Source organism: Echiichthys vipera (genome assembly GCF_963691815.1).
Source record: "Echiichthys vipera genome assembly, chromosome: 10".
Classification (NCBI taxonomy): Eukaryota; Metazoa; Chordata; class Actinopteri; order Perciformes; family Trachinidae; genus Echiichthys; species Echiichthys vipera.
The window spans coordinates 29,429,067-29,455,160 of record NC_139835.1 but is presented as its reverse complement, the minus strand read 5'-3'; the positions used below and the strand labels follow the sequence as shown (position 1 = coordinate 29,455,160).

Below are 26,094 nucleotides of genomic sequence, written 5' to 3'. Positions count from 1 at the left end.
GTGACTGTTAAATTAAGTTATATAAAGTCTGTGACTGTTAAATTAAGTTATATAAAGTCTGTGACTGTTAAATTAAGTTAAATAACCCAGACTGTGACTGCTAAATTAAGTTATATAAAGTCTGTGACTGTTAAATTAAGTTAAATAACCCAGACTGTGACTGTTAAATCAAGTTATAGAAAGTCTGTGACTGTTAAATTAAGTTATATAAAGTCTGTGACTGTTAAATTAAGTTATATAAAGTCTGTGACTGTTAAATTAAGTTATATAAAGTCTGTGACTGTTAAATTAAGTTATATAAAGTCTGTGACTGTTAAATTAAGTTATATGAAGACTGTGACTGTTCAATTAAGTTATATAACCCAGACTGTGACTGTTAAATTAAGTTATATAAAGTCTGTAACTGTTAAATTAAGTTATATAACCCAGACTGTGACTGTTAAATTAAGTTATATAACCCAGACTGTGACTGTTCAATTAAGTTAAATAACCCAGACTGTGACTGTTAAATTAAGTTATATAAAGTCTGTGACTGTTAAATTAAGTTATATAAAGTCTGTGACTGTTCACACCATTACCAAGATATGGTCTATGTTGTTAGTGGCAGTTTTTGACGAGTATAACTCATGTTTTGTTAATTTTATGTATGTATTTATCCATTTATTTCTCTTTTATTATTATTATTATTATTTCTTCTTTTCTCTATTTCATTTTTTTGAATATACGGATATATATTTTATTTCTTTTTTTAGTTTTTGGTCTAATTTCTTTCTTGTTTTTTAGTTTTTGGTCTAATTTCTTTTTTTTTTTTAGTTTTTGGTCTCATTTCTTACTTTTTTTTTGTTTTTGGTCTAATTTCTTTCTTTCTTTTTAGTTTTTGGTCTCATTTCTTTCTTTTTTTTTAGTTTTTGGTCTCATTTCTCATGTTGCCGTAAAGTAGATGCTTTAATATACGTGGATAAACAAAAATATCTTGTCTGTACACCCATATTTACTCATGTCAGTATTAAAAATATTAATAGAATATGTTGTTTTCCATCTGACCTCCAATGTTGAAAGATAAACATTTGCTCACACAAAATAACATAAAGATTTAAGCATAATTAAGACTGGAAGAAATAACTATAATTCAGATTTTCTCTAACAAAGCAAAAACAAACTTGCTGCAGTAATCAGATTTTTGTGCGTAGGTGAAACAAAAAAAACAAACAATACAGTCAGTTAAAGTCTGAGCGGTCTGACCTCAGAGTCGATGGGCAGTGTGTGGATTTCGTTCTTCTTCTCGGTCTCGGCGGTTCCGTCGAAGGACCAGGTGACTTTAGGATCGGGTCGTCCGGTGATGGTGGCAGGAATCTTGATGGTTGTTCCCGCTCTGCAGTTCATGAGGTCGGCGGCCGTCACGTCCAGAGACACGTTCGGCTCAACTGAAGAACAACCACAAACAAAAAAACATTATTATATCATGTCATATTCAGGTAAACAATCTGAGTTCAAGATTCGTTTTATAAAAAATAACAATGAGTTTTTAGGTTTTTGCTGATATTTAACTGTGTAACCAAATTCCTGAGTATTTTCCATGTAAAGGTATTGATCAGAGTAGGTAATATTAAAGTTACATACTTAAGTTAAATGTGAAGTTTGTCTTTTTGGAGACAAATTAATAAAAGTTCCCTGAAGACCTTGGTGGTAGAAGACAGTATCATCAGCATAGCAATGGATAATGCAAAGTTCTGTTTTGTTTACACGTTACTAAGTTACTCGAATGCTATACTTACTTATACTTTACTTGAGTATTACCATTTTATGCTACTTTATTATCCTACTTATACTCCTGTACACCTCAGAAGAAAATGTTTTATACTCCACTACTTTTATTCGACACTTATAGATATATTTAAAAAAATATGGTTTTATGTTATGATGCAGAACTACACTATAATAACATAACCAAAGCATTTTAAATCAGCACAACACTGATGAACTACAACATTTAAGGTGCATTTTGCTGTACTAATACTGTGCTGGAGTATTTTTGATATATTTATATTTTTACCATAGTAAAGGACCTGAGTACTTCTTCCACCACTGATATAGAGTAAATAGCAGGGGCCCTAATATTCAACCCTGTGGGACACGTTTTTAACTTCTTTAACTTTACCATAATCAACCGTAGCAGTTATTGCACCACACGTGTGTTTTTCTTACTCAGGATGTCCTGAACCAGGATGTCAGCTGACTTGGAGGGCTCAGAATTTCCAGCAGAGTTCACGGCAAAGACCCTGAACCTGCACTTCCTGCCCTCTCTCAGGTCGGGGACGGTGATTTCGGTGGACGGGTGGAGCTTTTCGGTGGGCTTCACCCTCTTCCAATCAACGAAGCCCTCTTGGTGGACCTCAATGATGTAACCAGTGACGGGGCTGCCACCATCTTTCTCCGGCGGGGTCCAGGTGAGCGTGACGCTATTCTTGGTCTTGTCTTTAACCTCTGGGATTCCAGGAGGGCTGGGAGGGCCTGAGAGAGGAGCAGAAGGGGCGAACTTTAAGCATTACGGTATCCTCTGTATCATCCATTACCATGACTTTAAAGAAACTTTTAACTGGAGAATCAAATTAAAACATCCTCAGAACATTTACAGGAAGTAAAATCAAGCATTACCTATGGGAACAACATGTGAGGCCTTTTAAAAGTAATTTAAATTACAGCAAAATAACGTTTGTGGGATTTTTTGATGATCAAAAGTGCAAAATGCCAACGTTCAAAAGACCGTTGGGGCTGGGTTGCAGATATAAAGAGGGAAAACACTCACTGCATGGATCTAAGGCGAAGCGGCACTCAGTTGCCTCGCAGGGCGGTCCGATTCCTGCAGCGTTGCAGGCTGAGATCTTAAACTGGTACTCGGATCCTTCAATGAGCCTGAGCACAGTGTACTGCAGGCCCTTCACCGCGGGTTTGGTGATTGGACCTCTGTTGACGCGACCCCAGTACACAGCGCCGCGCTCCCTTTTCTCCAGCCAGTATCCCTGGATGGTGGAGCCACCATTGTCCAGAGGAGGATCCCAGCTTATCGTCATGGTAGTCGCTGTAACGTCAATGATTTTGGGGTTACGCGGAGGTCCGGGGAGGCCGTACGGATCCCTGAGCTGCACTTTCTCTGAATCGCAGCCATCGCTTTCGCCGTATTTGTTCTCAGCTTTGATCCTGAACTGGTAGGTGCCATTCAAGAACAGTTTGAAGGCCTGGAAAAAACAGAACAAACAGTCATTACTCATGTTATATCTTCTGTGTTTCGACATTAAAGGTAGTAGATACATGATAAATAGTCAATTGGTCTTTTAGTTTAGTTGGTTTTAGGTCTCAGTAGCAGCAGCTTTAGCAGGGGACCCCAAACTTCCCTTTCCCGGGCCACATTAACCAGCTCTAACTGGGGGATCCTGAGGCGTTCCCAGGCCAGTGTGGAGATCTTATCTCTCCACCTGGTCCTGGGTCTTCCCCGAGGCCTCCTCCCAGCTGGACGTGCCTGGAACACCTCCCTAGGGAGGCGCCCAGGGTTCATCCTTACCAGATGATCCTGAACCACCTCAACTGGCTCCATTCAACGCAAAGGAGCAGCGGCTCTACTCCGAGTTCCTCACGGATGCTGAACTTCTCCCCCTCTCTCTAAGAGAGACTCCAGCCCCCCTCCTGAGGAAACATATTTCGGCCGCTTGTACCCACGACCTGGTTCTTTGGGTCCTGACCCAGCTTTCATGACCACAGGTGAGGGTAGGAACCAAGATTGACCGGTAGATCCAGAGCTTTGCCTTCCTCAGCTCTCTTTTTGTCACAACGGTGCGGTAGAGCAACTGCAACACCGCCCCCGCTGCTCCGGTTCTCCGGCCAAACTCACGCTGATTTTTAATTACATTACATTATTGTTTTACGTTATGATGTAACGTTTACTTGTGTGGACCACCAAGAAGAGCAGCTGCTCATTTACTCAGTTGGTTTTAAAGGGTTAAATATAAGAATACAGTTTCTCTTCAAAGATCAATTTTGATTCTTGATATTGCAGATAATATATTTAAACCCACGACTTCTTGCATGAAGTATTTGCTTTTTTATTAAAATGAATCAATCGATGCAGTGAATCCCGATCACTCACCGCGTATCTCCTCTCGATCAGGTTGGTGGTTACCACCTCAAAGTCAGACTTCTTCTTGCTGGCGTCCCTGCTCTCCAGGATGTAGTTGGTGATCTCGCTGCCTCCATTGTCCTCTGGGGCGTCCCACGTCAGGTAGCACGACTCTGCCTTGATGTCCGAGACCACGATGTTCCTCGGAGGAAGAGGGCGGTCTACAAAGCGCAAGTTTGGGGTTTTGGGTTAATGTAATGCTCGATGTAAACTAAAACTGACATGGAAAATGACTTGTGTGAGATGTTTTTACCAAGGATCTCGACTCGGATGACGTGCTGAGCTTTGCCGTGGCGGTTCTGAGCCACCAGCTTGTAGTTGCCCTTGTCCTGCCTGATTGTATCTGGGATGGCGATCTTAGTCTTCAGAGTCGTCGGGCTCACCTAAAGAGGAGAAGGCAAACGGCAAATTTCTTTATTGAGGCAGCACAATTTCACAAGGCACTTCAATGTGCTTCACAAACACTTGAACCCTCTGATTCCTTTCACAGTGTGAACTTTAAAAGGTTAAAAACAACTGAATGCACGAGAAGCGGAGCCAGAACAAACGTTGTCCTGAGGGTGGCGCTAGAAAGAGCGTGGCATAAGAGGTCAAAATACACGGGTCGTGCTTATTTACATTGCCACCGTGATCGAATCCACCGAGAATTATTCATTTTGCTGCATAATGTCTACTTTTCAAATGCTGGTATGAGCTTTTAGCTTCACAACGCTCTGGCCCGTAGTTTTTGAGATATTTTCTGGACCCGATTGTTTGACACACTTGAATCTGTTCTGACCTCCTCGGTCTCCATCGTCATCTTCACTCCATCAGGCTGCTCGATCACCACGTCGTCCTTCATCCATTGGAACGTCGGCAGAGGAAGTCCCTTCACCTCCGCAGGGATGTCAATGGCTGTGCCTTTCCTTACGTTGATGGCGTTGCTCTTGAAGAACTTCAGGATGGAAATAACTGGAGCGACTGTGGACACACAAACATCTGTCAATTCTTTCTGTTTGGCTTTAGCTTGAAACCTTTAATCTTGGAGAGTCTCGCTTGACCATATGATCCTGACAAAGTCAAACACGTTTCTTTCTAGCATTAAGATTCTGAGAGTAAGTTTCATACCTTCATCGTCTTGGATCATGACTTCGATGGGCTCGGACGGAGTTCCCGGCCCGACCTCGTTAACGGCTAAGACGCGGAACTTGTACTCTTGGTCCTCCGACAGGTTTTCGAGGGTCCCGCAGCACTCTGTGAAGATCTTGCGGTTTGCCACCTCAAACTCAGTTCCATCGGACCTCTTCTTCTCCACGTAGTAGCCTCCGATGGGGCTGCCGCCGTCAGTGCGAGGGGGCTGCCACGCCAAGGAGATGGTGGTCTTGCCTCTGCTGGTGTAGTGCAACTTCTCGGGAGCAGACGGAGTACCTGGAACGAGGAGTTCGGTCAACACCTTGCAATTGTTTTAACAGGCCACAAGACCTTTAGGGGTCACAAATCTTATATCTGGTGTCTCAAGTTGGTCATATTTTGGCGGGCTTACCTAATGGATCCACTGCAAGGATTGGTCCCAGGTCTGACGGAACTCCATCACCGAACTTGTTCCTGGCGAAGACCCTGAAGTCGTATTCCTCGCCGGCTAGCAGGCCCTGGACGTCATACCTGCAGGAGGCCGTCTCAACGGGCTGGCGGAAGAGTTTCATCTTGGCGTCCTTTCTCAGCACCTCATAGCCGATGACATCGCTTCCGCCGTTGTCCAAGGGGTCGGACCAGGTGAGGGTGATTTTCTTCTTCGTCACCAGCACCGCCTTCAGGTCGACCACAGGTCCGGGGACGTCTACAGAAACACAGGCCAGTAAAATGATCAGAAACAGTTTATCCCCAGTTGGTTCTTAGGTTCCTAAAACAAATAGCTCGATGAGATTACAGAAAACCGAGCCCTCCTGCTACTTCAAAGGTCGCATGTATTGGATTAACTGGATTGTTATTGTGAAAGATTGATGCTGTTGTGTATTTATTTAACACTCACCCATAATCTCCACTATGGTCTCAGCGGTCTTGGTTCCGCTGTTGTTGGTGCCGGTGACCTTGTACGTTCCGTAATCGGACCTCAAGGCCTCCTTGATCACCAGAGTGGTGTTCTTGCCCACGGTCTCCACGATCATACGTTCCTTGTTGATATCAGCTTCGTCTTTGGCCCATTTGACTTCGGGCTGGGGTCGGCCGGTCACGATGGCAGGAAGCTTCAGCAAATCGCCAGCTTTGAGGAGAATGCCGTTCCTCACAGATTTGTCGAAGGCCACAGCGGGAGGTTCTGAATGAAGTGGACAGCGAGACGAGTCAGTCACGGATCAAAATATATTAAATCCTCCTATCCTGTAGCTGCTTAAAAGTAAAAGCAATAAGCTTTCTTGACTTCAAAGCATTTACTGTCAAGCAGCTGCAGTTGACTGAATTTCTTAAGACCCCAAAAACAATCCTAAATAAAACATACTGAGGTAAAGTACCATCTTGTTGAGCGTACTTCCCACCCTGTCCGACATTAAAAACTGTCCGTACCTTGAGGCTCTGTGACGGTGACAGGTTCAGTCACACCAGGAGCTCCAGGACCGGCGTCATTGACAGCAAGGATACGGATGTAATAAACCGCTCCCTCGGTCAGACCCGTCACGGTGTATGTCAGATCTTTACACCTGAACTCTGTGCAGCGAGTCCAATTCTTCTCTCCGGCCAAAACCTGTGATTCGAAAAAATAACAAGAGTTTAACATCACAGGTCCAGGTGCGTCAGCTACTGGAGATGTATTTGCAATCGTGAGTAGGACATAAAAGACTTCCTAAAATACACAAACGCAAGGATGACAAAACTTTTAAAGATTTGAAAAGGGCTCACAGTTAGAAACAGTATTGACATTTACATATAGAGATATAGCAGCAGTAAAACGATCCTTTAAAGTACAGTAATTAACTTCCTGTACCTTCTCAACGTGATATCCCAGGATGTCTCCTCCGCCATTGTACAGCGGGGGCTTCCACGCCACGATGACAGAATCCTTCCCGGTATCCACGATCCATGGAGCGGGAGGGCCAGGAGGCACTGTGTGTGTGTGGGGGAGGAGGCAGAGACGTGTTAACTTTCTGATCTCAGACGGGACAGTATTTGAATGTACTTTGAGTCTAAAAGAAGAAGGTGAAACTAAATGACCACATGGTCACTTATATATGTTGATATCAGTTTTGTTGTGTGTTTTATCTTTTCATTTTGTTTAACTGTAAGTGGATTGTCTTGGCATGTTGTTTCCCCGCTTTGAACACTCACTGGCTGTCTCGATCTCATCAGGGCAAAGATGGACTGATACCAGAGACCACAATGGAAAAGTCCCGGACTTTATCATGTTATCCCTGAAAATATCTTTTCTTTACCACTGTATTTTTTAATTTTTGTCAATTAATTTAAACTAAACTTGTGAAATTCTTCGATGTGGCATCATAAGGCAACATTTTCATTGGGAAAGTAGCAATAACTTCAGCCACAAGGGGGTGCTCAAATTACAGGTCACCATTTCAGTCAGGGACAATCATGAAACCAATGGGTACCAAGAGAGAAGGAGATCAAGCGAAAAAACGGTATGCTCTGTCAAATTGTCAACAGGTCAGGAATTCCTAGTTTATAATAACTGGGGTAAAATGTAAAAAAGATACACAGACACTGAGCATCCATAAGTGGGCGCTAAAATGACAGGTGAAGCCAGATTTAGCATCAATAAAGGGGTTTGTGTTCAGTAGGTAGATGCTAGCTAATATCCGCAAGACGTGTCGATATAAACACGTCATACCGCGCAGGTGCCAATACTTCAGGCACCAACGCAACAGACAGTTTTAGGGAGACTATAACGGAGTATAGCGGCACATTGTTGTTGTTTTTAAAGCAAGAAATCACCAATAAAGGCTTCAAAACCAAAAACGACACAATCAAACAAGTTCCAGCAGGAATGTAACCTGAAAATGGGGAGAATTTAACATCACCTGCAACCAAGATGCAGCTTTCCCTGATGTTAGCATGTAACTACGTAGCTTCATGTAGCAGAGTCTGTAAAATGTAAACACCGCAGACTGTCATTGGATCACACTCCTGCTGGAACATGTTTGATTGTTTAGTTTTTGGTTAATATTTAATTTATTTGCGTCTTCTCACGGTAAAAAGTGTCACCAACAGTCTGTTGAAGCTGTTGCATTGTCAACATGTCTAGCCAGTATTAGCTAGCATATACCGTGTTGTGATTAAGCAGTTGGATGTTTGCCGTTTGTGAACAACTCTTCATGTCGACCTCCAACAGGACCCAAATACTTACGGATGGCGTCCATGGCGACGGTGCGGTCGGTGGGGTCACTGAAGGGCCCGGGCCCGGCCAGGTTCTCGGCGCACACTCTGAAGATGTAGATGAGTCCCTCCATCAGGCCGGTGACCTTAACATCCAGAGAGTTGAAGAGGGCACGGTTAACTCGGGTCCAGTGTTTGCTGTTCACCTCCTTTCTCTCGATCCAGTAGCCGAGGATGGGGCTGCCGTTATCCTTCGGCTCGTGCCAGGAGATGTGGGCGCTGCTCGCTGTCACCTCGTGGACTCTGGGGGTGTTGGGAGCATCGGGAGGACCTGAGGGGGGACGAGAAAGGGTGAGTGACTTTACACTCTTTGAAGAAAGAGAAATGGGGTTCAATGTGTCATTCCTGATACGACCACCAGGTTTGCTAAAGTAAAGGAAAAGGGGCAAAATCCTATGCATGCAAATAAAAAATGGTATTTGAAAGGTACATATTTGTTATAAAGTTGACAGGAGATTTAAATTTTCCTTTACACATCTGTTTCTTCACTGTTCTTTACTTACTGAACATGTTCTGGGCAACCATCGGTGCGGAGATACACGACGGCCCGCAGCCAAACTTGTTTTCGGCGGTGACTCTGAAGATGTACTCCTTCCCTTCGATGAGTTTGGTGATGGGGCAGCTGGTGCCCTTCAGTGTGGAGGTAACGGTGATCCAGTCGACCCCTTCGTTCCTGTTGTCCTTCTTCTCCAGGATGTAGTTCAGGATCTCGCTGCCTCCGTCGTCCACGGGAGGCTCCCAGTTGCAGATGACCGAGGTGTTCCTGATCTCGTCGAAGGTAAAGTTGATGGGAGCGCCAGGTTTGTCTGCAGCAGAACAGAGTCGGGTCAACGTTTAATTTAAGGAGGATATTTATTATTTCCAGCAGTCCTGAACCCAAATTCAACCTTTAAAACTTAGTGAGGACAATGAGGATGTCATGGAGGACCTGCAGGTTCCGCTATCAGGGCGGATATTTGAATAAATACGCTCCTGTCTTACCGAGGACGTTTACGAAGCAGCAGGCGGTGGCGACACCATGAGTGTTCTCCACCTGGATGGTGAAGTCGCCATGGTCTGCTCTGATGGCCTCGCGGATCATCAGTGCCGCCTCACCCCTCCTGTTCTGGTCCAGACCCAGACGTTCACGCATGGGACTCACAAACTCCACCTCTGGTTCAGGAACCTAAAGGCAATGAAGGAAAAATGTATTAATCCCTCAAAGAATATGTAGAAGTACATATAAAGGACTCTCAGGTCCCTGTGAGGACACAAACCTTTGTCTTGGTCCTTTTCTTTCTGACGATTGGGACGATTTTCTTGGTTGGCTCTTTGGTGACATCCTCGTTGTTCCTCAGCCAGGTGACTTTGGGATACGGGGAGCCAGAGATGTAGGCATCAATTCGGATCTCCTCACTCCTCTTAATGCACAAACCGGACTGCACACGGGCGAAGAGGGTGACCTTTGGTTTTTCTGAAAATGGAAGAAGATTTATGAAATGTCTGTAATTCTTATAAAAGGTTTTAATGCTAAATACATTTTTTCTGGTCAATAAATTATCCAAGAGCATTTGTAGGTTTTCCTACCGACGGGGTCTGCAGCCTTCATAAGCTGTGTGCTGCGGGACGGCTCGCTGACTCCAGCGGCGTTCTCAGCTCGGACCCTGAACTGGTACTCTGTTTCCTCTGTCAGGCCTGTCACCACAAAGGAGAAACCAGGGATCAGACTTGGGGTGACCCTCTCGTAGCGGTCGCCATCCTTCTCCATCTTCTCCACGATGTAGCCCTGGATGGGACAGCCGCCATCGTAGTCCGGAGCCTTCCAGGTGACTTTGATGGACTTGCATGTCGGGTCTTGAGCCTCCACCTGGATGGGTGGGTCAGGTTTCTCTGTGGAGTTGATATTAACAACACAGAGTAAATGTCTGAGCAGTTTTCATGGGCAAGATCACCAGATTTTAAATAATCTTAGAGTATACTGTATGTACCATGTTTCATCTCATTTTATTGCCAGGATCGGGATGTACAAAACAGATCAACCGTGATGCTGAAATCAGGACTTACGTTTGATTTCCTCTGTGATGACCGAGTTCCGAAGGTCCAGATATTCTCCAGCTCCGACCTTGTTGAAGGCCTTCACTCTGAAGTAGTACTCGCAGTTGATGTAGAGGTCTTTGACGTTGCAGGTCAGGACGTCCTCTCCGGACATGACGGGTATAAAGGTCTTCTTGGAGGCCTCACGGCGCTCCAGGGTGTAGCTTACAATCGGGGTGCCACCATCGTCCTCTGGGGCTTCCCAGCTGATCTTGCAGGAGTTCTTGGTGACGTCGCAGAAGGTGATGTCTTTACACTTACCGGGAAGTCCTGCAGGGTTCAGGAAGGAAGTAAAAATGTGTCAGAGGATGAGTCCTGCTCTTCTATTTCTAGTAAAATACATCTAGAAATGATGCTAACGACAGGGCTGCAGGCAGGTTTGTAGAACCCCTAAGGTCATGAAGTCCCCCAGTGCAAGAATTTCTCTAACTTGCTCAATCTTTATTAAAACCCTGGGTGTTGACGAAAAGAATAGACAACATTGCTGGACTAGTTCAAAGCCGTGTGAATAAAGCACTGTTATATTTCCCAAGCACAGATATATAAAAGGCGTCCTACCAATGACTTTCACATTGACGGTCCCGGTGGCGGTTCCCAGACTGTTCTCCAGGGTGATGGCATAGGCGCCGGCATCGTCACGTTTGCACTTGAGCAGCTCCAGGTGAGCGCTGTTCATTTCCACCATCATGGAGAGGCGGTTGTCGGCCTTACACTCCACGGTATCCTTCTGCCAAACCATCTTGGGTGTCGGGATTGCCCTGTAGGGGATGTTCAGGTGCAGCTTCTCGCCTTCAACCACGACCACATCCTGTGCTTCCAGATCCATGGTTGGAGCGCCTTAGAACCAGAGAGAAGGATTATTATTTAGGAATAATTAGCAGAGTCTTGATTACACTTAAATTTAAATTCTGACGATGCTTACAGTCGGGATCCTTGGTGAAGACCTTGTCAGAGATCTCGGAGGGATCGCTAACGCCAACAGAGTTGATGGCACGGACCCTGATGACATACTTCTTCTCTGGTTTGATTCCGTCGTCAATCTTGAACTTGAGCTCCTTGATAGGCCTGTTGTTGACCCTGAGCCACTTCAGCTCTGGACGGGCCTCAGCCACCTCCACATGGTAGCCGGTGATCGGGCAACCGCCGTCTTTGACCGGAGGCTTCCAGGTGACGTTGATGTGCTCCCTGCTTGCATCAGGCACGGCCACTTCCAGAGGAGGAGATGGAGCACCTAAAGAGAGACGAGGACGCCTGAGTTCTCATCTGAAATGTTTCTGACTGTGTTGTACAGAATTTCCACAATCTGCGTTTTGTGTTTGAATATTTGATTGATTTTAATTGGTTGCATTCTTACTTGTTGCATCCTCGATGGTCAGCACCTCGGTGGGTTCGCTTGGATCTCCGACTCCGGCCTCGTTCTCCGCTCTGACCTGGAACTGCACCTCAGACCCTTCGTCCACGTCCGTCACCTTGAACTGAGTCTGTTTGTCTGGAGTCTTGCAGCACTTCAGCCAGCGAGTTCCCAGCTTCTCTTTCTTTTCAATTACATACCTGGAAAGCAAAAGATAATTATCACGCTGAAAAAGTGTATTTGACATCGCAAACAGTATAAACAGCAAATTCTTTATTGGTTTATATAGTTGAACATTTTGTCCCCTTTGACACATGGAACATATAGCTGTTGCTTCATGGCCTTTTTTACCCAGAAAATCTCTTCCTTCAGCACCATCTTATCTCATTTACTATGTATATTGTTTTACCGTAGCATATAGTCTTACTTGGTTATGGGTCTTCCACCGTTGCTCTTTGGAGCTTCCCATTTCAGCTCCACGTGTCTCTTGGTGACTTCCACCACAGTCAGGGCGTAAGGAGGTCCAGGAGTTGCTGCAAAGAACATGACAAACATCAATATCCTTATCTAAAGTCTAGAATCATATTGTGGTTTTCATTCAAGCAACCATATAAAAATGTTGGACAAAACAAACATGAGTTCATAAATTAAGCTTAAAATGTTTGATCAATAGGTAAAAACTGACTATATTCTAAAAGACAGATGAGAACTCTTGATGCTGATAACTGTTAAGAACTTACTGAAAGTGTCTTTGGCGAGCACAGCGTCCTCCAGCTCGCAGAATTCACCCATGCCCACGGCGTTCTCAGCGGCGACGCGGAACACGTACAGCGAGCCCTCGTTAAGAGGAGTCACGGTGTAAATGAGATCCTTGACGGTGGTGTCCATAGTCTGCCAGGCCTTCCGCCTCACGTCTCTCTTCTCCACCACGTAGTTGGTGATGGGCGAGCCTCCGTCACTGCTGGGCGCCTGCCACTTCAAGCTAGCGTTGATCTTGGTGATGTTGGTCACCTCCAGCCACTGAGGTTCAGATGGAACATCTGTTGAATGGAGAAAAAGGGAAAAGATGAATGAAAGACAGAGTTTGTCTGATTGTGGATTTCCTCAGTCTGGGGATGAAACCCAAACATGTAGCCAATAGGTAGCCATGGCAAACAGGTGTTACACTGCAAGAATGGTAAATGTTCCTTCTGAGTCTTCAGTGTTGCTTAAAAAGTCTAGGTACTGCATGTATGAGTCAAGTATTAGCCAAGGAATTTTAGGGTACATTGATATTTTAGAGTTTTTGAAAGAGAAACAACTTGATGTGCAGCTAACGCCCCAACTGCCCCCAACTTGCACTTACAAAGTCTCTCCTTGCAGACCACAGGGTCACTGGGGTCACTGGGTTCGCTCTCGCCGGCTTTGTTGACGGCTCTGATTCGGAACGAGTACTCCTGCTTCTCGGTCAGGCCCTGCAGGTTGTGCTCAGTCAGAGGAATGTCCTCTGCGATGCGGATCCATTCCTCGCTTCCTGTCTTCTGGAACTCGATGATGTAGCCTTCGATCTTTGCCCCGCCATCGTGCTCCGGCCTGGTCCACGCCAGCAGGGCTGTGGTCTTGCCAATTTCCCTGATGTCAGGTTTACCAGGAGCCCATGGAGGATCTGAAGAAGAGTGCAATGTTATAATCTCTCAATTACTCTCAATCTCAATGATAACAGTAGTTTTTGACTGATTGACACATACCGATGGGATCTTTAATGAGGACAGGATCAGTCTCTGCACTCGGTTTTCCAGCTCCAGCCAGATTCTCAGCCAGAACACGGAAGCGGCACTTCTTCTTGGTGGGGAGTCCCTTCACCCTGCAGCCGTGCGAAAGCAGGGTTAGAAAAATATTCAACAGCTTTTCTTCACATTCAAATATCTTTTAACTCGTTGGCTCTGATTATTTACCTGAAGGTTGTGTCCTTGATGGGCAGTTTGTTGCATCTGATCCACTTGTCGCTCTCTGGATCGAACTTCTCAATCCAGTATCCTGTGATGGGACTGCCACCGTCCTCATCTGGCTCGAACCAGTTCAGAGTCACGGCATCCTTGGCAATTTCGGAGGGAGTGACTCTGATTGGAGGACCAGGAGGATCTGAAACAGATGGAAAAATATGTAATTTATTATTATAGTTTGCAAAAGTACATCAGGTCTTCAAAAGAAACTATTTTTGATAGATGGTGAAATAAAAACTCTTACCGAAAGAATACTTGGCAATGATTGGGATATGTTCTGCAGGTTCGCCGATTCCGTACTGGTTCTCAGCGCTGATTCTGAAGACGTACTCTTTCAAAGCTGTGAGCTTGCAGGCCTTGAAAGTGGTGTGTTTCACTGTGGCCGACATCTTCACCCACTCCTCTTTGTCCGTCTGCCGATTCTCCACAATGTAGTTGGTGATGGGCGAGCCACCGTCGTCCCTGGGAGGGTTCCAAGCAAGGAAGCATGACTCGTTGGTGATCTCGGAGATGTCGAAGGCGGCTGGAGGGCCGGGTTTATCTGAAGAGGAAGAGATGAAAAGTGGAAATGACTCAAACTTCGTATCCAGGTTGGTTATATATCAGGAACAGCCTATGTTGGGACATTTCCGTTCTACTCTAGTACTACTCTACAGTAGATGTTCTTGCAAAAAGGTAACAGCTGGGAACAGTTTGAGGTACAGGTTCGGTTTTACAGAATGGATAATAAAGTGGCATTTGTACCAAGAATGTTGACATCGATGGTGGCGGTGGCGCGTCCGCAGATGTTGACTGCCTCGATGATGTAGGTGGCGGTGTCTGCTCTAGTAGTGTTGCTAATGGACAGCTTGGAGTGTCCCGGCTGGGTGTCAATCGCAATGCGGTCATCGGCTCTTAGGACATGGTCTGCCTTGGTCCACTTCACCCGCGGATCGGGCTTTCCTTTGACGTCGGCTGGAAGCTCGATCTTTGTACCTGCCCTGGCGGTCAGACCGGCCAGCAGCTTCACATCCAGCTGGATCTCTGGAGGCTCTGTTGGATTGATTAAAAAAAAGTGATTGAGAGAACAAAACTTGAGAAAAACGATTTGCTTGAAAACCACTTGTACGGAAAACAATTACACTGTGCTTAGTACCACTCCCATTACTCCTGCTCACAATCCAATTACTCTTACTCCCAATGCTTTACTCTTACTCCCAATACTTGAATTTCAATCCCAATATTCGTATTCCCAATCCAATCACTCTTATTTCAAAGGTATTACTTTTACTCCCAATCCATTACTTTTACTCTCAATCTGAATCCTTTACCTTTATTCCAAATGTATTACTTTTGATCCCATTACTTTTATTCCCAATCCTAATAATCTTACTCCCAATCCTTTACTTTTACTCCCAAAAAGGACTTTTTATTTAGTAGCAGTTTGTTCACTTTTGCACAACCGACCCTGACGTTTTTTTCTATGGTGCTGATTAAGTGCAGGATAACACCTCTGACATTATTGATGAGTAGGTCTAAAGCTGAATGCAAAAAGGGTTTATTGCTTGAGTGCAATCTTTAACTTCTCTTTGAATAGAGACTAATTTGAGAGATTTTTTTCCCATCACACTGCTTCATTGTGTATACTCCAGTAACCCGTATAAGTTTGAATATGATGCAATTCCTATCCTGGTCCCGCTGGCATACCTCTGGCATCAACGGCTTGGATCTCATCAGTGGCTCTGCATGGTCTGCTGGCTCCCAACTTGTTGAAAGCTCTGACTCTGTAGGCGTACCACTGGCCCTCGATCAGGCCGGTGACATTGTACCTGTGAGCACAAAACTGATTAGACAAGACTGTCCTAAAATAGAAAACAGGACGGAAATCCCGAATGGGACCGAGGACACTCTCAGCTCACTGACAAACTGTAAGTCTTACTTGAGTTCAGGCTTGGGGTCACCGCAGGGTTCCCACTTGTCGGTACCACGCTGACACTTGTCCACCACGTAGCCTTTGATTGGGGCACCACCGTCATACTTTGGAGCCTCCCAGAACAGGAAGATGGTCTTTCCGCTCTTATCGCGCCACTTCAGGTTCTCAGGAGGATCAGGTACAGCTGGGGAAAACGTAATATAAATGAGATTGTGGATATTTGTAAAGATATTTGCCCTTGTTTTTAGCTGGGCTCCACTCTGAGTAAATCAATCTCAGACTGAGAGATTAATACTCACTGGCTGGAGAGGAGACATTGACGGGCTCGTCATTGTACGCCGGCTCTCCGGGGCCACACTTGTTGCAGGCGGTGACACTGAACAGATACTCCTTTCCTTCAATCACGTCTGTTACTGTGTGCTCCAGGTCCAGGATGCCGGTTGCCACCTGGAAAAGATATCATCGCGATAGTGTTGAATTAACACAGAAGCAGTTTTTGGAGGGTTTTTCTTGCCCCCACCAGCCTTTGTCTCCAACTTCTAACTTTAACAATGGAGTTTTATTATTTTCCAACACATATTTAACTTATGCAGACAAAATTTGTGCTACCTGCAGAAAATTCAAATCTGACACCACCACACAGGTTAACACGAAGGCATACCTTGCCCCAGGTCTTGCGAGACACTTCTCTCTTCTCGATCTGGAAGTGGGTAACAGGGCTTCCTCCATCGTGCTCTGGAGCCTCCCACATCAGGTGGACGTGGTGTCGGGTGACCTCGGCCACCTTGAAGTCCTTAGGAGCACTGGGGCATGCTGGGAGAAACAAAGGTACCAAGTATACATTAGAAATCTTTGCATGAGTGAAAAAGAAAAGTAAAGCATGTGAAAAATGGATGAAAAAAACTTTTGTTAACCATATTGGGAACATTTAGAATTTGTCTTTGGTTGACAAAAAATTTAAGAGACGTTACCGATGACGTTGACGTCAATGTCTCCAGAGACGGATGAGATGTCGTTCTCCAGCTGCAGGGAGTAGGTGCCTTTGTCCGGACGGACGCTTGGCTGGACCGTCAGCTCTGTGTACGTTGGCTTCGTCACCATGGAGACGCGCTCGTCAGCAGTGGTCAGCTCCTTCTCGCCGAAGGTCCACTTGGCGACGGGGGTTGGGTATCCGGTGATGGGGACTCTGATGATGAGAGGCTGAGGGACGATCACTTCCAGGCCGTTCCTGAAGCCACTCAGGTCAAAGGTTGGACCGACTGCCAGGAGAGAAAAAGTTTTTTTGATTTCAGTGTCATTGAGTTTGCACAAAAAGAGGTCAGTTGAGTTACACTGCCATCTGATGGACAACAAGAGTATTAGAGTTTCTGTTCTACTGTTGATTCCTCTGTTTGACTCGTACCGTGAGGGTCGTCGGCTAGCAGCGGTCCGAGTTGCTCGGCTGGATCGGAGACGCCGGCTGCATTCTCAGCAGAAACTCTGTAGAGGTACTTCTGACCTGGTTTCAGACCCGATATCTGAAGAGAACAACACAATGAAAGCAACAGTCAACAGTCCGCTCTGATGAAGTAGTGAATCCTCACAGCTGAGGGAACCAAATTGTGATGAAAAATGTATTTTCTTTATTTTAAATGGTGACTAAGCTCTGTGGTAAGCTCCGTACCCGGTAGGACAGGTCAGGACACAGTCTGGCGTTGCAGCGGAGCCACTTGTCGGTGCCGTCGTCACATTTCTGAATGATGTATCCGGTGATCATGCTGCCGCCGTTGCTCAGGGGCGTCTCCCAGGTCAACGTGACTGCTGTCTTGATTTGGTCGCTGAAGTTCAAGTTCAGAGGCGGGCTCGGCCTCTCTGCAGCCACAACACAAATGGTCCAGAGAAATGAATATTGTCTGAAGTGTTTTTTAAAGGCATGAGAGAAAACAAACAGTTGAACCGCTGGTTTTCACTCACCGATGGGATCCATGATCTTGACTGGTTTGGTGGCGGCGCTGGGCCTGCCGATGCCGGCCTTGTTCTCAGCTCGGACTCTGAAGATGTACTCCTTGTTCTCCACGACATCACTTAGCATGGCTGAACGGTCGCTGGCGGCGCAGACCATGGCCGCCTCCCACTTCACGGCCGTCCGATCGCGGAGCTCGATGACGTAGGCGGTAATCTCGGAGCCGCCGTCAAACTTGGGAGGCTCCCAGGTGACGGTGGCACCGTACCTGCTCACTGTGCCGACATCCACGTTCTCTGGAGCATCAGGAACATCTGATGGTAGAAAACCAACGCATGAAGGATTTTATTGGACAGTATGAAGACGGTTTGTGAATGTAAGCTTTGATCTTTGGGCGTTGCTTACCAAACTTGTTTTTGGCCTGGACAGCGTCCTCGGTGGCGACAGTAGGACCGCTGCCAACGCGGTTTCGGGCGCAGACTCTGAACAAGTACTTTGAGTCCTTCTGGAGGCCGCTGACACAGTACTCTGGAGCATCAGCACGGTCTGTAGCCAACGTCCAAGTCTTACGCTTCACGTCCCGTCTCTCCACCACGTACGCCATTATCTTGCTTCCACCGTCGCTCTCAGGCTCCTCCCAGGCCAAACTGACCTCGCCATCGGCGGTGTCGACCACTCTCAGGTTCTTGACGGGTCCGGGGACGTCTGGAAAGAACCAACAAGAGACTTAAAACTGTTCAAACATTCACAGTCATATCTCGGGTAAAGAATCTCAGCAGTTATCAAACCACCCGTCGCTGACTTAATCCCCACACTCACCGATAACGTCCAGGTTGATAAACGCCTCTGCTTCGCCGTGCTTGTTCTTGATCACCACCTTGTACCGGCCCTGGTCCTCCTTGCTGGGGCTCTTCAGGCGGAACTCGGTCTTGTCGGCGGAGGTGTCGATGTTCTGGACGGGCAGACTGGTGCCCTCGTAGAACCATTCGGCGTCAGCCCGAGGGTAGGCGTCGTAAGGCACACTCATGACGAAAGGCTTACCGGCGTCTGTGACCAGATTCTGGTCTGTGGTTTTGATCTTTGGAATAGCTGCAGCGGAGATAAAAGGAATTGGTTTTTATTTACTTCTTATTTTATACAATCAGCAGTCTGTTGAACAGTCTTTTACCCCTCAACCTGTTTGAACGTGTTCGACCACGTTGTGCAGAACTATTTTCTGATAATGACTTTAAATGTACTTGCGTAAATTTCCCCAAAAGATTTTTAAACCTCCCCTCAGACGACTGGACTTCATTTCAGAATAAGAGTTTAAGTTGTGGAGGTGACAACTCAAGGTCCACCTTAAGGACTCTACGATAATAAGGAGGTTTTAGAAAATAGTATTTATTATTTTTGCTGAAGGGACGACAGTGTGAGGGTTTTAACATCATCAGCTCCTGCCCTAGTTATATTAATGTAGCTATGTTTCCATTCAACTGTCAACTGCCAAAATTAAGCAAACTTTTTAAATGTCTCCAAAAAATAACGTATATTAGGTGTTTCTGTCAACGAGGCTTAAGCGTGGTTTGGTCGGTAATTGGGGCGGCAGTAGCTCATTCCATAGGTGACTTGGCTGGGAACCGTAGGGTCGCTGGTTCAATTCCCTGTGTGGACCATGTATGGAGCGTGGACTGGTGGCTGGAGAGGTGCCAGTTCATCTCCTGGGCACTGCCGAGGTGCAAGGCACCAAAACCCCAACTGCTCGGGGCGCTGGTCACTGGCAGCCCCCTCACTCTAACATCTCTCCTTAATTGCATGTATATAGGTCCTGTTTGTGCATGTGTGTATTTCGGGCCTGTTTGTGTAACATGCGGGATAAATAAAGTAATTCTTCTTCTTCTTCTTCTTCTAATCCTCCAGTAAACAGAGTTGAAGAAGTGGAAGTTGCTAATCAGTCCTCATGCCACTTAGTTCCTGTATTTCCAAACTTATTTGTGAGGATTTCAACTCCAATGGTAGACGTCAGTGTTGACTCACCCGCCAGCTCCAGCTTGGCTCTGGCGTCCTTGTCTTTGGCCACGATCCTGTACTCTCCCTGATCGCGAGGTCTGATCTCACAGACCTGCAGTCTGTGGATTTTACCCTCGCTGATCATCTGGTATTTGTCTCCCTGGACGATGATCATGTTGTTCCTCATCCACTTCACCTCCACTCTGTCCTTGTTGAGCTCCACCTCGAACACGATGTCGGAGCCTGGAGGTTCGAACGCGTCCTGGGGAGGTCTGACGATCTCCACCGGGGTCTCTGCGCGTCACAAAACACACAAAGTGAGGACTTTAAAACAGAAACAAACACCCCAGTGGGAAAAACACATAAAAGAATAAGAGTTTACCTTCAACAAAGAGCCTCGCTCTGGTCCTCCTCTCATCCACACCACAGGCGTATTCACATTCGTCATCCGGTCTGCACACTTTGATGATCAGTCGGCACGTCTTGCCTTCTTTTTCCATGTGATATCTGCAAAAACAAGACAAAGTTCAGGTGAAAATCTTCAAATCTGCTTATAAATCAGAGGAGACACTTGTTATGTGCTGGATTTTCTTCTGGTGTATCCGGTCCTAAACCCATGTAGAACAAAAGCCTACAGACCCTTTTAAGGTCTTTGTCTTGGTATTTACTTTAGGATTACATTGATTTAAAAGGATCAGATAATATAACTGCTTATTGTAAAGAAAAAAGGAAAGACACCTGTAGCATTTGTGACTGTTTTAGAAATACCGTATTTTCCAGGAGCACCTAAAAACCTTCAAATGTCTCAAAGCCGACAGTGCTCCTTATAATCCGGTGCTCCTTATATATGGACCAATATTGAGCCACAACAGGTCTCCAACTATGGTGAGCAGCCGCCGACTCTATTTTCCCCCGTAGAAGAAGTAACGCGCGGTGCATGTTGAGATATACGACTGTGTGAAGCGTGTCGTTTCCTTTCAATGTGTGTGTTTGTGTAAAGAGCCCAAAATGGCTCCTGTTAAGAGACACGCTTACGCAGAGTTTCCACTCAAGGCCATTAGTCACGCAGTAGAACACGGGAATAGAGCAGCAGCCAGAGAGTTGAACATGAACCAATCAATGGTGCCGAAGTGGAGGAAGCAACAAGACGACCTCCCCTGACTGTTTTGTTGACGTTCCCTTTAGCGCAGCTCCATCTAATGGATGCAGAACGTAACCCCAGCCTCGACTGTAGCGTCTGTTCTATGCGCCTTATAATGCGGTGACCTTATATATGAAAAAAGTTTCAAAATAAGACATAATATAAAGCGTCTTACCTCGGTCCTTCTCTGATCTCTCGTCCGTTCCTGTACCACTTCACTACGGCCTTCTCTTTGCTCAGCTTGCAGGTGAACTCTGCGTCCTCAAACTCCGTGATGGTCTGGTCTTTGAGCTGCGCCGTGAAGTCCGTCGGCGCCTCGCTGATGATCAGCTCGGCCGAGCACTTGTCGTCTCCGACCATGGCGGTGTACTCGCCCTCGTCGTCCATCACGCAGTCCTTGATGGTCAGGGTGTGTTTGAGGCCGTCCACTCTGTAGACGATGCGTTTGCTGAGCGTCACCTCCTCGCCGGCCTTCATCCACTTCACCGTCACCTCGGGCCGGTTCACCTTACACACGAAGCTGATGGTCTTCTTCTCCTGAGTCTCAACGTCCTCGATGGGATCCATGAACTTCAGCTTCTCCTCTGTGGGGTCGCAGAGAATACAGCGAACGATTAGGACTCTTAGTTTCATGACCAACAGGACTTACGGACGGATCATGAGACGGAAACACGGAAGGCTTCATGGCAGATTTAAATATTAAACCCAAACTACAGGAAACTACCAGAGGGAACCATCTACAGAAACCTTTTCTAGGGAGACGACCATAAGGACAGCAAGAAAACATTCTTACCCAAGTAATATGTCTGTCCACATAACTCCAGACAGTGTCAAATTTGGTGCAATTTAGCCAGATGGTGGCGCTATAACGCCTGTATCTTTTGAACCCTGAGTCTCAGTAACCAATTTACTTCCCTTGGATTCTTTCATATAAGCTTCTAGATCGGATTTCTGCCATTGTTAGTGTCCAAATGTGTTTTTTCCTAACTCATCTCACAAATTTGGAGCAATCATCACCAAATATTGTACAGAACATCCCTGGACCAAAGCGGAAAAAGTGACTTTTTCAGATTTTCACTGTTTCGTACATGTGTAGTTTTGCTGTAGTTGGCCCTTAAAGTTTGCTCGAATGCTCATGTTACGATACATGTCATACTCGAACGCTTTGTGCTGTTGGACCCATATTTGGTGGACATGTGTAGATAAGATGTCAGAGTGGACATGACAAATTTGGTGCCATTAAGCCAAAAGGTGGCGCTATAACACCTGTATCTTTTCAACCCTGAGTCTCAGTCACCAATTTACTTCCCATGGATTCTTTCACATAAGATTCTAGATCGACTTTCAACCATTGTTAGTGTCCAAATGTGTATTTTCCTTACTCATCTCACAAATTTGGAGCAATCATCACCAAATGTTGTACAGATCATCTCTGGACCAAACCGGAAAAAGTGACTTTTTCAGATTTTCGATGTTTCGTACATGTGTAGTTTTGCTGTAGTTGACCCTTAAAGTTTGCTCAAATGCTCATGTTACGGAACATGTCATCTCTTCTGAACGCTTTATGCTGTTGGACCCAAATTTGGTGGACATGTGTAGATAAGATGTCCGAGTGGACATGACAAATTTGGTGCCAGTCGGCCGACAGGTGGCGCTGTAGCAGCATCATCTGACTATAAAGGAATGAATATCCGTCTGTATGTGTGAGTGTCCTTCACTATCTCAAGAACCGTTCATCCAATCAACCTCACACTTGGTGGGTCGGTGAGGAGCCAAGGGGGTGTGCTGTCAAGTGTGAAGTTGATCAGACCACAGGTCCAAGCAGTTGACGCACGCTCGTGCTCGTACACGTGCAAACATGCTTTACAAAAGCCCACCTCTCCCAAACGGGCCATGGACGGCAAGCGTGCTGCTCCTAGGCGTGGTACGGTTGCACTCACACTGGTCAAAAGAACCAGACTTTAGCCATGGAACCTGTTTTTGGCACGGTACGGATGGACAGTGCGAGTGCGCCCTAAAATGCATAAACGTCCTGATATTTACCTGCCACTCTAGCGTTGGCGCTGCACTTGGCGTGCTCTGCTCTCTGATTGGTCAGGCTGATGGTGTAGCAGGCCTCGTCGACCTTCTGGGCGTCTCTGATCCTCAGAGAGAAGACGTTGTCCCTCTGCGCCATCATGTACTTGCTGCTCTCGAATATCGTCTCCTCGTTCTTCAGCCACTTGGCCTTCGCTCCCTCTACGTTCGTCTCGCAGTTGAACACGATCTCGCTTCCCTCCTTCACCTCCGTGTCTTTAATCGGCGTGATGATCCTCAGTTTCTCTGAAATAACAAACGTATCGGGGTTAAAACCCAAACCTCGGCTCTGAAAGCACAAAAACAAGATGTGGAATAAAATAAGAGGGTCTTACCAATCACATACAGATCGGCGGAGGCTCTAACGCCGCCGATGTGGGCAACATAACCTCCCTCGTCCTTCAGCTCGCAGCTTTTCACAATAAGAGCTCTTCTCTTTCCCTCACTGATGATTGTGTACTTGTCCCCGGTTTCCACCTCCTTGTCGCCTCTGAACCATTTGACCTCGTAGGTGTCTTTGGATACAGAGCAGGCGAACTCGGCCTTCTCGCCCTCCACCACCTCCTGGTTCTGAGGGCGGGCGATGAACTCGGCCGCCAGCTCTGGAGAGAAGAAGAGGAAACGGACGAGTGTTTAAAGCGGTTATTTTATTTAAAATGTCGACTAAAAACTCAAAGTTTCAGCCGTTTTTTTATCTAACGGCTGATCTGAACGCTACGAAGTCACAGGGGCGCCATAAAAAAATAATAAATCAAATGAATAATAAAATAAATGTGGAGATATACAAAGGAAAGTACTATTTTTATTTTTATTTTATTTTATATTTTTATAAGAAAAATAATAAATCAAATTATAATAAAATATTGTGGGAATATGCCATTTTTTTTAAATTTTTTTATTTTTAAAACAAAAAAAAGTATTTACATTTATTTTCACATTAATTAATATAAAACATGTATTTATATATTTTTACAAATACATATTTATTTAATTATTTGCATATAAATTACTTATTTAATTTCATAAAAAAATAATAAATCAAATTATAATGAAATAAATGTGGAAATATACTATTTTTATTTTATTTTATATTTTTAAAACAAAAATAATAATTATAAGTATTTCATTTATTTTCACATTAATTAATATAAAATATGTATTTATATATTTTTACAAATACAATTACATGTTTTACTTAATAGAGAAAAATAATTATGAAAAAGAAACAGTTAGAAATAAAGAAATTACTAAACTTATAATTTTATATATATATAAAGAACATACTTATATACTTATGATTTTTAATTTGTATTTATATATAAAGAATAAATAAAAGCAAAACATATATATATATAAATAAATAAATACAGAAATAAATGTTTAAATAAATAAATAAAATTCAATATTCAAATTATTATATACAAAGAATAAATAAAAACTAAATAAATTAATAAATTAATTAATAAATAAATATACACAGAAATAAATATTTAAATAAGGAAATTAATTAAAAAATTACTATACTTATCATTTTTTATTTGTATTTATATATAAAGAATAAATAAAAACTACAATATATAAATAAATACAGAAATAAATGTTTAAATAAGGGAATAAATAAAATTCTCATAACGATGCCGTCATATTTTGTTATTTCTTTATATTATATTTATATAATTTAATCTATTTAATTTATATTTTCACCTTGATTTCATTTTACAGAAGTATTATTTTTTATGACTGGAGCCAAACACGTGATGACTGAACACACGGCGTCCTCTCACCGTTGAGCTTGAGCGTGGCGGACGTCTTGGCGGCGGGACTCAGCCTGCAGTTGTACTCGCCGGCGTCCTCCATCCTCAGGTCCTGGATGATGAGGATCCTCCTGCGGCCGTCGGTGATGTGCTCGTAGCGGCCGCCCTCGGGCAGCTCCTCGTCTCCTCTGTACCACGTCACCTCGGCGCCGGCCTTGGACACCTCGCAGATCATCTTCACGCTGTCCGTCTCCGTCCCCTCCACGTTGGACAGGTTCTTGGTGAACCTGGCGGCCTCCTCTGTGACGGGACACACAGGGGTTAGATCTGCCCTGAGTCACGACTCTCAGGCCCCGACCTTTAGCTGAACTCTCAATAACCTGAATATGTTAAATAAGCATATGTGTGTGTGTGTGTTTGTGTGTGTGTGTGTGTGTGTGTGTGTGTGTGTGTGTGTGTATATAAATAAATACACTAAAAATACACTTTATTATTATAACTTTATAACATATATTTATCTTTATGGTCCTGTAGATTTAATGTCATTTCTTTCTTTTGTTGTTACTTTTTATTATTTCTGTAATTTAACTTTTTTACTGGTTGTTCTAAGTCTAATATAAGATTTATATAAGTGTCTTAATATGATGTTATAATGTTAAATAAATACACATATAAATACACTTTCTGGGGAATTATAAGTTGTTGTTTGTTACTTTTTTGTTATTTCTGTAATTATATATTTCACATATGTTCTAAGTGTCCTAATATGATGTTATAATGTTAAATAAATACACTTATAAATGCACTTAATGGGACTTATACGTCTTCTCTCTCCTCCTTCTGTTTTTGTAGATTTAATGTAAAAAAGAATTCTTGTTTTTTGTTGTTTGTTACTTTTATTATTTCTGTAATTTAACTTTTTTACATGTTGATCTAAGTCTAATATAATAGACAATACAATGTCAAATAAATAGACTTTATTATTATAACTAAATTCTACGTCTTCTCTCTCCTTCGTCTTTCTGTTTTTGTAGATTTTAATGTAATTTTTTTCTTTTGTTTTTTGTTTTTGTTTGTTACTTTTTTGTTATTTCTGTAATTATACTTTTTTACATGTTGATATTTTCTGAATAATTTCCAGTAAAGTTAAAGTCCTGAATCTTAAAGTTGTCTGTAACTTAATTAAATTAATTGTAAATTGTAAATTAAATTAAATTAAATTAATGAAAAACAAAAGTATATAGTAAAACCTAAAACCTTCCTGGAGTTACAATTTAATATTTGGATATTTAAATTTAATTATAAAATGTATAATTGTATTAATTTTTGTTGAGTAAGTAATTG

The 26,094-nt window shown here is 44.2% G+C and overlaps 1 protein-coding gene across 26 annotated transcripts in view; it reads right to left on the bottom strand.

Annotated features, from left to right (window-relative positions):
• ttn.1 (titin, tandem duplicate 1) overlaps positions 1-26,094 on the bottom strand; it is a 188,754-nt gene that overhangs the window by 69,247 nt on the left and 93,413 nt on the right. For all 26 annotated transcript variants that reach the window (XM_083921679.1, XM_083921699.1, XM_083921701.1 and 23 more), the window contains 43 exons: positions 24,781-25,050; positions 23,332-23,598; positions 22,964-23,242; positions 21,096-21,504; positions 20,162-20,286; positions 19,807-20,073; positions 18,610-18,879; positions 18,196-18,495; positions 17,802-18,104; positions 17,512-17,699; positions 17,251-17,365; positions 16,820-17,107; positions 16,510-16,661; positions 16,148-16,295; positions 15,855-16,032; positions 15,623-15,744; positions 14,681-14,968; positions 14,181-14,477; positions 13,889-14,075; positions 13,682-13,797; positions 13,300-13,599; positions 12,695-12,994; positions 12,382-12,487; positions 11,958-12,154; positions 11,526-11,834; positions 11,162-11,440; positions 10,574-10,873; positions 10,097-10,399; positions 9,787-9,983; positions 9,512-9,695; positions 9,034-9,336; positions 8,502-8,801; positions 7,128-7,246; positions 6,710-6,887; positions 6,180-6,464; positions 5,694-5,987; positions 5,279-5,578; positions 4,950-5,131; positions 4,425-4,554; positions 4,142-4,332; positions 2,807-3,236; positions 2,206-2,511; positions 1,243-1,424 (listed from right to left, as the gene is read on the bottom strand). In XM_083921679.1, the coding sequence (XP_083777805.1) occupies positions 1,243-1,424; positions 2,206-2,511; positions 2,807-3,236; positions 4,142-4,332; positions 4,425-4,554; positions 4,950-5,131; positions 5,279-5,578; positions 5,694-5,987; positions 6,180-6,464; positions 6,710-6,887; positions 7,128-7,246; positions 8,502-8,801; positions 9,034-9,336; positions 9,512-9,695; positions 9,787-9,983; positions 10,097-10,399; positions 10,574-10,873; positions 11,162-11,440; positions 11,526-11,834; positions 11,958-12,154; positions 12,382-12,487; positions 12,695-12,994; positions 13,300-13,599; positions 13,682-13,797; positions 13,889-14,075; positions 14,181-14,477; positions 14,681-14,968; positions 15,623-15,744; positions 15,855-16,032; positions 16,148-16,295; positions 16,510-16,661; positions 16,820-17,107; positions 17,251-17,365; positions 17,512-17,699; positions 17,802-18,104; positions 18,196-18,495; positions 18,610-18,879; positions 19,807-20,073; positions 20,162-20,286; positions 21,096-21,504; positions 22,964-23,242; positions 23,332-23,598; positions 24,781-25,050 (10,244 nt within the window). The remainder of the gene's footprint in view (positions 1-1,242; positions 1,425-2,205; positions 2,512-2,806; positions 3,237-4,141; positions 4,333-4,424; positions 4,555-4,949; positions 5,132-5,278; positions 5,579-5,693; positions 5,988-6,179; positions 6,465-6,709; positions 6,888-7,127; positions 7,247-8,501; positions 8,802-9,033; positions 9,337-9,511; positions 9,696-9,786; positions 9,984-10,096; positions 10,400-10,573; positions 10,874-11,161; positions 11,441-11,525; positions 11,835-11,957; positions 12,155-12,381; positions 12,488-12,694; positions 12,995-13,299; positions 13,600-13,681; positions 13,798-13,888; positions 14,076-14,180; positions 14,478-14,680; positions 14,969-15,622; positions 15,745-15,854; positions 16,033-16,147; positions 16,296-16,509; positions 16,662-16,819; positions 17,108-17,250; positions 17,366-17,511; positions 17,700-17,801; positions 18,105-18,195; positions 18,496-18,609; positions 18,880-19,806; positions 20,074-20,161; positions 20,287-21,095; positions 21,505-22,963; positions 23,243-23,331; positions 23,599-24,780; positions 25,051-26,094) is intronic.